The sequence below is a fragment of the Ipomoea nil genome, unplaced genomic scaffold (genome assembly GCF_001879475.1).
Source record: "Ipomoea nil cultivar Tokyo-kokei standard unplaced genomic scaffold, Asagao_1.1 scaffold1043, whole genome shotgun sequence".
NCBI classification, from domain to species: Eukaryota; Viridiplantae; Streptophyta; class Magnoliopsida; order Solanales; family Convolvulaceae; genus Ipomoea; species Ipomoea nil.
In genome coordinates this window covers 7,984,264-7,996,511 of record NW_017617471.1, presented here as the reverse complement: position 1 = coordinate 7,996,511, position 12,248 = coordinate 7,984,264, and the positions used below count along the sequence as shown (strand labels likewise).

At 37.1% G+C, this 12,248-nt stretch overlaps 1 protein-coding gene across 1 annotated transcript; it reads left to right on the top strand.

The window, feature by feature from the left end:
• Nucleotides 1-5,558: 5,558 nt before the first annotated feature.
• On the top strand, nucleotides 5,559-11,768 carry LOC109180983 (phospholipase D delta-like). The gene is made up of 8 exons (XM_019330718.1): nucleotides 5,559-6,639; nucleotides 8,707-8,823; nucleotides 8,925-9,119; nucleotides 9,201-9,554; nucleotides 9,619-9,766; nucleotides 9,852-10,000; nucleotides 10,847-11,011; nucleotides 11,097-11,768. The coding sequence occupies exons 1-8, from the start codon at nucleotides 5,737-5,739 to the stop codon at nucleotides 11,589-11,591; spliced, it is 2,526 nt and encodes an 841-aa protein (XP_019186263.1). The 5' UTR covers nucleotides 5,559-5,736; the 3' UTR covers nucleotides 11,592-11,768.
• The last annotated feature ends 480 nt before the right edge of the window (nucleotides 11,769-12,248 follow it).

The window sequence follows — 12,248 nt, the reverse complement described above, 5'->3', positions numbered from 1 at the left end:
TCAAATTTTACCGATCTAATGATCAGATTATTAGTTACGATCGGGAGATCGAATTAATTGCGATCTAGAGATCCAATTTTATCAATCAAGGGATTGGGTTTACTTATGATCTAAGGATCGAATTTTACCAATCAAGATATTGAATTTTTAGTGAGATCTAGTGATCAAGTTTTCCAATCAAGAGATTGGAATCTTTCACGGTCCAAGTACCTCTAATTATTAGCTTAATACGATAATAATTATTAGTCAATTATACTAATATCTATGCAATTAATTCCTTAATTACCATAATAATTATTAGGTAAATATACTAATGTGCGTGAGTTTTATACTTAATGTGCGTGAGTCTTGTGCTTAATGTGCCTGAGATTTATACTTAATGTGCATGGGTGTGTAATGTTAATGTGCTTGAGTTTTATACATAATGTGCCTGAGTATTGTGCTTAATGTGTGAGAGGTTTGTGCTTAATGTGCGTGACTTTTAACACAATCACATAGGAAGCTATAAACAAAATACATTCAAACCACAACCTCACACACATTAAACACAAAAGTCAGACGAAGACGAAGACGTATATGCTGAAGAACAGAGAGAGGAGAGGATTAAGGGAATAGGAAGAGAAGACGAAGACGTAGACGAAGACGTATATGATGAAGAACAGAGAGAGGGGAAGAGAGGATAAAGGGAATAGGAAGAGAAGACGAAGACGTATATGAAGACGAACAGAGAGAGAGGAAGAGAGGATTAAGGGAAAAGAGAGGAAGAGAAGACGTATATGTAAAGGAGCAACAGGAGCACATTAACATTACACACTCACGCACATTAAGTACAAATCTCAGGCACATTAAACACAAGACTCAGGCACATTAAGTACAAAACTCACGGACATTAACATTACACACTCACGCACATTAAGTATAAAGCTCAAGCACATTAAGCACAAGACTCACGCACATTAAGTACAAAGCTCACACACACCCTAATCAACCGCACAACCGCACGGGAAGCACCCAACCGCACTGGAACCTTTCACTATATATATATATATATATATATATATATATATATATATATATATATATATATATATATATATATATATATATATATATATATATATATATAAGTTGTCACATTTATTGAGCTATTATTTAACATAATAATTATTAGATTTTATATAGTAATAGTTTGCGTGGTAGGTTGCAAAAGTAAGATTTTGTTTTTATTAGTAGTATAGATTTTGTTACTATTCTTTATGCTTCTATGTTTGTTAAATTTTCAAACATTTATAATATAAAGGGTCAAAGTACTTGTGAGGTCCATGTACTATAGTGTTTTGTTCAATTTAGTCATTCTACCTTAATTTTATTTAATTTAATCTCTGTACTTAAAAAAGTGAAACAATTAAAGACAATAACTGATATTTATGTATTTATTTTAGACATACTAATGTAATATATTTGTCATAAAAATAATTAATTTTAAATAATTTTTAAAAAATTATATGAGTTGACATGTAAGTATGATGATGTGACATATATGATGTCAATGCCAAATCAACTATCGTTTTTAAGGGGGTGTTTGGTTGGATGGAAAGAAAAATGTTTTCAAGTAAAGGAAAATGTTGTTTTATGTTGTTTGGTTGAATGTAAAACATTTTCCATTGGAAAATGAATTTCTCAAAGTTGAGGAAAATGAATTCTTTGCGAAGGGGTGAGAATTTGTTTTCTACAAAGATTGTGAAGAAAAATAACATGAGTGTACCATTTTACCCTTATGAAGGTAGAATGATTAAATTGAACAAAACACTATACTACAGGGACCTAATATCATTGACAAATATAAAATTCATTAAGAAAATATAAAGAATATTATAGTCCAGTGATATAAAAATTGAAATTTTACATAAGAAATTTCGAAATCAATTCTTCCGGCCAGTTTGACAAATTCTTCATGGCAAGGCTTCTTGAAGCAGATCAAATCTTCAATCTTCAATATCCTTCTAGATGGATCCCTTTGTGGTAGGTAAACTTCTGTGTATTGCATAGTAGTTATACACCGTTTTTGAATGGGAAATTTGAAGGCTTGAAGCTCTCTTCTCCTTTTAGAAAAACTGAAATATTTTTCCTTTTTGTCCCCTTTGTTTAGTCTTCTCAAATATATCAAGATTTGAGATAAGATACTTTTTTGTCTTTTCACTTTCAAGATATCATTCCTAGAGGTGTGAAAATAAGTTGAAACTCGCAAGCTAGCCTTAACTCTACCTGCAACGGGTCAAGTTAAGACATAAAATTTTTTACTTGCGAAAATAAGGGCTTAGCCCGTGCGGGTTGGTGGGCTGCCTGAGTGAGCCCGATTGGGCCACGATAGGGGTGTAAATGAGCCGAGCCGCTCGTGAGCGGTTCGGTCAACGCTCGGCTCGAACTCAGTTCGAGATCGAGCAGCTCGTGGATTAAACGAGCATGAGCCGAGCTTAGGTATTGTAGACTCGCGGCTCGACGAGTCGCTCGCGAGCTTTATAATATATTATATAATATATAATATATAATATAATTATATTATATTTAGTATATAAAAATAATAATTAGGGGAGGGAAATTAAAATACTTTAATAATTATGTATGGATAAAAGTCATAAAACAAAGTAGTTTAAATTTTAAATCAAACAGGTCAAATTCGAGATCAAAATTGAGCTCAAATTTGAGCCTAAACTCGAGCTCGACTTCAGGCTCGAATTCGAGCTCGAGCTCGAGCAGCTCGACAATTGCCGAGCTCGAGTTCGAGCATCAGTTCACGAGCTCGAGCTCGAGTAGTGCTATCATTAACGAGCACGAGCATGAGCATACCCAAGTTCGGGCTCGGCTCAACTCGTTTACACCCCTAGGCCACGGGCAGAGAAGGGGAGAGAGAGAGACACTAATGCTATATACTTCTCTTAAAAACTTCACACCTAAATTCACCTCCTATGTGGCATCATTTAGGGTAAGCTTTGGAAACCAAGAAAATGATTCATTTCCTAGAAAACATTTTCATTTTCAGGCTCTGGCAAACCTAGCTGAAAAGCTATAAGCTAGGAGCTGAAAGCCGAAAAGGAGCTGAAAGCTGAAAAGCTATAAGCTCGGAGCTGAAAACTGAAGAGCTGTTAAGCTAGCTGTTATGATTGAAAGTGTTTGGTAAAATTAACTTTTTGATAAGCTGATAAATGTAAAAAGACTAAAAATGACATCTTCATAAAATTCAAATTAGTTTGTTTACCTATTAAAATTTAACATTTTGTTTTTTAAAAAATTAACATTTTGAAATAAAACTATTAGCATAATCATGATCTAGTATCTCATAATGAAGTAGCAATATTGTTGCAAATCTAATAATAATAATAATAATAATAATAATAATAATAATAATAATAATAATAATAATAATAATATTTGAGGTGAAAGTTGCAGATAAAGGAGAAGAAAAAAGATTTTTAATTGGGAAGAGTAAATTATGTCATTTCTTTAAAATAATAAGGATAAAGATGGAAAAAAAGTTAGGAAGCTAGGAGCTTAATTTGAAACGCTACTTAAAGTAGCGTTCCAAAATAAGCTCTTATGTTAAGCTAAAAGCTTATTTTGGGAACATTACCAAACAGGGCTTATAGTTTATTAGTAGCTTAAAATAAGCTATGAGCTCCTAAATAAGCTCTGCCAAACAGTGCCTTAGTGTTTGGTTGCATTACAGAAATATGTATTAGTGTGTTTGATTCATTTTTTGAAAAATGAATAGAATTGTATAATTAAACATTTTAATTGTTTTGTTTAGAATATAACAACATGCATCTATAATAATAATATAATAATAATTTGCCCGCATGGGTAGCTAAATTGGTCATCGAGTCTCACCAGCGACAGTGTGGGAGCAACCTCTCAAAGTGAGGGGGGCTCCTTGTGCGCAGTGAGCATGATTTACATCCTCCCAAATGCTCTGCCGAGGTTGGGGTTCAACCTTTTGGAAGAATATAATAAAAAATAACTAACCAAAGTCTTGTGATTCAAAATAACAAGCCAAAATAATCGAAGTTTTAAAATCCATAATTACAAACAAAGATTACCAGTCAAAGTGGAGGCCTTATTAGCTCTTTGTGTTTCAGTAGGTTGAGAAAGTATATGAATAGATACTACATTGTAATAGAGCTAGTAGCATTCAAAAAATTACCAGTCAAAGTGTTGGTGTTAGTAGTGGTGGTTGCAATAGTGGTGATAAATATTGTAATACTTATATGTAAAATTATGATACTGTTTATATTAAAATTGATTGTTATAAATATTGTAATACTTATAATTGAAATTAGAGTTAATTTCAGCAATAGTCTTCCGATTAGTGTGATTTTTCAAATTTGGTCCTCGTCTTTTAATTTGGACAAAATAAACCCTTGAGTATCAAAAGTGTTCCACCATTGATCCTTTCGTTAATTAAGAGTTATATAGACGTTAAGTTAAGAGGTAAAAAGGTATTTTCCTTGTTATCTTCTTCAATTCTCCAGTGCAGCTTCCACATATTGCAGAGAAAGATCACAATCCTCATTGCATGAACCTTAATTTGTTTACTACAGTACAATGTGCTTCAATTGACTGACTTAAATTGTATAGATTACATACATGAATCTGTAAAGAGAAATCACATACCTGCTTTTAACTATGCAGACATCACTTCTATTCTTAATTAAGCTAAATCTATGATCATTCCTTAGCTTCCAAAGTAAACTGGAAACCATGAACCCAAAACATAACTTATGCCATTAGCTAAGCCACATATATTTTATCCACATTCATTCTTTTCAAAGTGAATTGGAAGCCATAAACCCAAAACATCACTTCTCTGTTGTTAGTTTAGCTAAATCCCATGATCATTCTTCCAAAAGAACTTATTACAACAAAGAAGTATGGTAAAACAAAGATAGTGAAATTCTTGATGCTCAAACTCACATATGGAACCACATCTTTAACTCACATTTAGTCGTGATTATTAGTTGGAAAACAACCACATCTTTAACTCACATTTAGTCGTGATTATTAGTTGGAAAAAACTGGTTGAGTATACCTATGTATTAGACCATGAACCACCGTCTCTCTCTCCCTCTTCCACCGGCAACCCACCACCTTGAGCCTAACTAACTGCAAGTTAATAGAAGGATTAATGTTGGAACAAATTTGAAAGTCAAGTGTCTTTTTCGTCCAAATTAAAAGACGAAGACCAAATTTGGAAAATCACAATAGTTGGAATACCATTGCTGGAATTAACTCATTAAAATTATGATACTTACACGTTCAGTTGTCTACAATTTGACCAATCACACTGACACAAATTCGTGAGAAGCACTAACATGGATTAATGGGTTTGTGTAAGTCTGGTCAAATTTATTAATAATGAGATAAATGAATGAACCAATTTAATTATTCCTCATCTTATTTAAGCATAATCCAAAAATAATCCAACGGTCCTAATCCAGTGCCAGTGGTTGAGCAATCTGTGTCCCCATGTATTGCGTATTAGCCGTAACCACCCGGCCAAACTTCCCCAACTCATAAGCTATTTTTTGGTTGGTTAATCCATTATTCCCATCTCCGCGCCACCTTCTGCAGCCGTTGGCTACGGCGGAGGAATCATTTTCCCATCTCCTCCTCCCCAGCCAACAGCCGGGCACCACCGCCTCAAACAATAACTGCCCATTCTGCATTATTTCGGATGTGAAAATGTCCGATGGGATGTCAGAGAATGTGGTATATCTCCATGGGGATCTCGACTTGAAGATTCTTGAAGCCCGGCGGCTGCCCAATATGGACATCGTCTCGGAGCGCATCCGGCAATTCTTCACGGCGTTCGATTGCCGGAAGCCCGAGACCCGGCAGGGGAACAAGGTCCGCCGCCACACCCGGATTATCACCAGCGACCCTTACGTCAAAGTGTGCCTCGCCGGCGCCACGGTGGCTCGCACCCGCGTGATCTCCAATTCCCAGGACCCCGTCTGGGTCGAGCACTTCAAGATCCCCGTGGCCCACCCCGTCTCCGAGGTGGAGTTCCAGGTGAAGGACAACGACGTCTTCGGCGCCGACTTCATCGGCGTCGCCAAAGTCTCCGCCCAGAAGATCATCTCCGGCGAGACCATCAACGACTGGTTCCCCATCATCGGCGCCCACGGCAAGCCCCCCAAGCCCGACTGCGCCATCCGCCTGATGATGAAGTTCACCCCTTGCGCCGAAAACCCGCGGTACCGCGGCGGCGTTACGGAGGACTACGGGCTCAAGGAGAGCTATTTTCCGATGAGGCACGGCGGGGCGGTGACGCTGTACCAGGACGCGCACGTCCCGGAGGGAAGTTTACCGGAGATAAAAATTGACGACGGGAAGGCGTTTCACCACGAAAACTGCTGGGAAGACATCTGCCACGCCATTTTAGAGGCTCATCACATGGTTTATATAGTTGGGTGGTCCATTTATCACAAAGTGAAGCTGGTGAGGGAGCCGACCAGACCGTTGCCCAACGGCGGCAATCTGAACCTCGGAGAGTTGCTAAAGTATAAGTCCCAGGAAGGTGTCAGGGTGTTGCTCTTGGTTTGGGATGACAAGACTTCTCACAGTAAATTCTTCATTAACACGGTAATCACTTTCCTCTTCTCTAATTTTATTCTTAAAACCACCGTACTATTCTTGCACCAAAAGTTGAATCCCTATCCCAAAGACTCCCGCAACTCTCAAATTGTAAATTAGGATAACTTAGTAGCTTAGTGACTGAGCAAATACCAATTTTGATCCCAACGTATTAGTAAAATATGATTAATTTTTACTAATTTTTATTCACTGATTATTATTTTAGTACTAATTTTCATCCATGACTATTGTTTTAGTACTAATTTTCATCCACGACTAATTGCTTTAATGTCAAAATACGTCTCGCCGGTCACCCTTTCCTTTAAGACATGTCAAAATATGAAAGTTTCAAATTAAGATTCCAATATGAGCCTCTTTATTCATGATCAAATTGGAATCTTAAGTAAAAAAAGACAAAAATGCCCTTAAAATTTTTAGATTTTGGCATGTCTTAAAATGGGGAGGATGGGGAGGGTGACTGACAGTGATGAATTTTGGTACTAAAACAATAGTCGTAGATGAAAATGGTCTTGGTACTAAAACAATAATTGATAGGAATTAAACATGTGGACCAAAATCGTCATTTGACTAATACTCCTAGGACTAAAATTGGTATTTGCTCCTTAGTGATAGGAATTAAACATGTGGACCAAAATCGTCATTTGACTAATACTCCTAGGACTAAAATTGGTATTTGCTCCTTAGTAACAAACACAGTCAAATGTCGGTGTTGCAAATTTGCCCATTTTAAACATAAAATTCGGCTCATTTTAAACATAATCTTCTTTGGTTGAATCCCCAACCCCAAGGACTTCCACACCCGAACTCAACGGGGCCAAATCCGGTGCCAAATCCGGTGCGCATAAGGAATTTGCACACTTTGGACATAATCTTAGGAATCTGCCCACTTTAAACATAATTTAAACATAATTCCTACACTGTTGCTGCTTACGCTGTTACCGCCGAAATTTGAACCCTAATCCCTTATCTCAAATACTGTCTATCGAACTTGTACATAGGGCCGGATTTTAGGTTGTGCAAGCTGGGCTACCGCACAGGGCCCCCAATTTTAGAGGGGCGCCAAATTTTAGAGGTCCAATATTTAATTTTTATCTAGCTAGTTTAAAAATAAAAATTAAAATTTTTCAATTAAACTTAAAAATTACGATTTTAGTAGAGCCACATTTATTTATCAAAATATAGCCACATAAACTTAAAATAGACCCTACTTGTACAAGCATTTTTAACATAATCTTCACATTACCATTACTAAATATCAAACATTAACAACCTTTTAATTTGCGGCCCAAATACTTACTAATGAAGTCGTGTGTTGCCATGTGCGTTTTTTTTTTTTTTTTTTGTTCCTCTATACCTGGCTCTAGCGTCTACACCGCGACATAAGGCGGCGGGAACATGCATGAGCTGGCCAAATACCTAATAACTCAAATTAGTTTAAAAAAATAAAAATATTTTGTGTTGGTGTAAATTGAAGTAGCTATAATCCTAACATAGATTATAGACGAGGTAATAACAAACAAAGTAATGGAATGAATGAAGTTTTTGGTAACTCATGACTATAGAAACATTATTGTATTAATTTTGATAGAGTTCGAATCATTGTTACAATACATTGTGGCAGTATTTGTAAATTTGATAGTAAATATATGTGTTTGGTTAATTAGTTTTTTGTAATTCCAAAATGTTTAAATTCAAAAAGTTACTCTAAGCAACTTTTTCAATTAGTTTTTTTCAGAAAAAAAATTATACTAAACAGCTATCAGCTAACAGCTAATTTATCAAACACTTTTCTACAACAGCTAATATTATCAATTAGTTATACCCTCTAATTAACACAATTAGCTAACAGTCACCCGCTAGCAGCTATCAGCTAACAGTCATTTACCAAACAGGGTCATAATCTTATTCTTTACCCTGACTCGATAGGGCCAAATCCTGTGAAATCTGCCCACTTTAAGCATAATCCTTACACTGTCACCCTGAAGTTTGAACTTCAATCTCTTCTCTCAAATACTGTATATTGAATCATTGAGTTAAACCGTTGTTTGCATGCAGAGTGGAGTGATGGGAACACACGACGAAGAAACTCGGAAATTTTTCAAGCACTCATCAGTCACTTGCGTGCTCGCCCCTCGATATGCAAGCAGTAAGCTCAGCTTTGTCAAGCAACAGGTAGCCATTGTTGCATGTTTAAGTCCTAAACCTATTGGAATAAGTAGCCTGCATCTTTAATTTTTAGGTCATTATATTGTTTGTTGTGATCTATCTATCAGGTGGTAGGAACACTTTATACACACCATCAGAAGTGTGTAATTGTTGATACACAAGCCCAGGGAAACAACCGGAAGATAACAGCTTTCATTGGCGGTCTAGACCTATGCGATGGGCGATACGATACCCCCCAGCATAGGTTATTCTCTGATCGTGACACTGTTTTTCGGGGTGATTACAACAATCCTACTTTTCCAGTAAGTCTGATAATCTAACCTAATCAGCTATCAGCTATTTGCCAAACACCTGCCCTGTGTAATGTTTCAATTGTGTAATAGGAAGGGGGACTAAAGGGACCAAGGCAGCCGTGGCATGATTTGCACTGCAAGATTGAAGGTCCTGCTGCATATGATATCCTCACAAACTTTGAACAGCGGTGGAGAAAAGCATCCAAGTGGGCGGAGTTAGGGCGGCGTTTCAAGAAGATCTCTCATTGGCATGACGACGCATTGTTGAAAATAGAGCGGATTTCATGGATAACTAGCCCTACTCCTTCTGTTCCAAATGATGATCCTTCATTGTGGGTTTCCAATGAAGGTGATCCACAAAACTGGCATGTCCAGGTTTTCAGGTCCATAGATTCAGGGTCATTGAAAGGATTCCCCAAAGATGTTCACACAGCTGAAACACAGGTACTGGATTAAACACATCATTCAGTTTGGTATCAGAGTCACTTATAATTATTAATCGTTGCAGAATCTAGTTTGCGCGAAAGATTTAGTGATTGATAGGAGCATCCAAATGGCATACATTGAGGCAATAAGACGAGCCCAGCATTTTATTTACATTGAAAACCAGTATTTCCTGGGGTCATCTTATGCTTGGCCTTCTTACAAAGAAGCAGGTTTCAGCATCTATCTACTCTGTTATAATGTCCATTATTTAGTGCATTAATCTAAGCTTATTATACAATGGCTGCTATGTCTTAGGTGCGGATAACTTGATCCCGATGGAGCTTGCGCTTAAGATTGTAAGTAAAATCCGGAATAGGGAGAGATTTGCAGTGTACATTGTGATCCCAATGTGGCCTGAAGGTGTCCCCAGTTCTGCACCAGTTCAAGACATTCTGTATTGGCAGGTAATTCCTGAACTGTAGTTGTTTTTCTCGATTTAGTTTTTGATTCGATCAACTGAGGACTCAATTTGGTAGCACCTGAACCAATTAAGTAGAGACGTCTAGGACTAAATCCGAAAAAATCACTATATTGGATAACTAAATTGTCAATTTTGACTTGTTCGACCACTATTAGTTGTTTGACTTGGTTAAACAACCAATATATGAGTGTTTGATTAATTTGCTTTTTTATAACAGTTCATTGCTCCAAATTCCAAAACACTAGAATTCAAAAAGCTGCTCAAAATAACTTTTTTTTATTAATTTTTAGAGAGAGTTATTTTGTATGTAATCAGCTAACAACTAATTTACCAAACATCTTTCTACAATCAGCTAATCAAACCCACTAACCTAATTAGTTAACAACTATTTCATAATGTAGTGTGTACATTGTTGTAAAAATCGGGGCCGGCGGCGCCTAGATGCCCCTAGGCTGTTCCGCTTTCACTATTAGGGGCCCAAAAATTGGCCGGGCGCCTAGGCGGCTAGCTAAGCAACAAAATCGGCCTAGGCGGCCAACTCGGCCGAGTCGGTCGATTTTGTCCGATTTTGACCGATGTCGTCTGGTCGAGCCATCAATATACTAGTTTGATACTTTGAATATGTTATGACTTATTAATTATCATTATTTCATTTATTTGGATGTGTTATTTGATTGAATGTTGAAAACAGCCTCATTAAAATTGTCAAACTCCAAGTCAAGCACTGCTTAGATTCCGCCTAAGCCCGCCTAGGCGCTAGGTGCTCAACTAGCGTCTAGCGCCTACTGCAACCATGAGTGTGTATAACTAACTAACTCTGTTGGTGCAGGGACAAACAATACAAATGATGTATGAAATCATTGCCAAAGAGTTGAAATCAGAGAAGATAGAGGATGCACATCCCTGTGACTATCTCAACTTCTATTGTCTTGGCAATCGAGAAGAATGGCACGAAGAGAGTGCGTCCTCTCCCACTCCTGGCTGCAGCGAATTTGTAATGCTCGTGTGCCCTTCATAAACAAATTATTTCGATTCTTCACTATAATATATATGCTCTAATGGCATGTGATTGGATGCAGTTGACGGGTTCCCAGAAGTCGGGGAGGTTCATGATCTACGTGCACGCCAAGGGAATGGTGGTGGACGACGAGTATGTCATCGTGGGATCTGCTAACATCAACCAACGATCCATGGCCGGTTCCCGGGACACAGAGATCGCAATGGGCGCATATCAGCCCCACCACACCTGGGCCAAGAATCAAAACCATCCCCACGCCCAGGTGTACGGGTACAGAATGTCGCTGTGGGCAGAACACTTGGGGATGATGGACGAGAAACTGGACGAAGCAGAAGGACTCGAGTGCGTAAAAATGGTAAATGAAATCGCGGAAGAGAATTGGAAGAGATACACGGCGGAGAAGTTCAGTCCATTGCAGGGTCACCTTCTTAAGTACCCATTGCAAGTGGATTCAAATGGGAAGGTTAGTCCGTTGGGGGGATGTGAATATTTCCCAGACGTTGGTGGGAAAGTGCTAGGAAGTAGAACAACTTTGCCAGATGCCTTGACCACTTAAACTAGTTTTAATTCAGATCACATCATATCATGGTGCGATATAATATGTTTTTTCATCATTTCTTATTTATTCATTTGTTTCTTTGTGGGTTTAATTATCTAACTTCTCCTCATTAGCTAGCTTGTAAGTGTTAGAGGTGTTTTACCATACTTGACACCCTTGAGCTCAAATTAAAGGTTAATCTTGTTAATAAAACAAGCTTTTCTATAATCCTATTATTCCATCAAAACTTACATCTTTTTGAAACACTTTTGATCTTATGGTTATATAAAATAGCAACATACCTAGTTCGATATATAATTATGGAAGTAATTAAAGACACTTTTATATAACGGAACACATGGATGCTTGGCCTTAATGTTAAATAGATTATAATGGGCATAGAAGTATATATAGCTTCATTTAGCTAGTAAATAATGCACCTATTTGATTCCTAAAAGCAACTTATTAAAGATCGATACAGAGTCCACTAATTGACATATTTATTTGCCCAACTGATATGCAAAATTAAATTATAAATAATATGAACTTGTTGAAAATATAGGTTCTGTTTGGCACGCCTAACTGAAAAACAAGCTAAAAGCTGAAAAATTAGTAGATAATTAACTAATTGAAATTAAAATATTTGGTAAAATTAATTGTTGAATTAGTTGATAA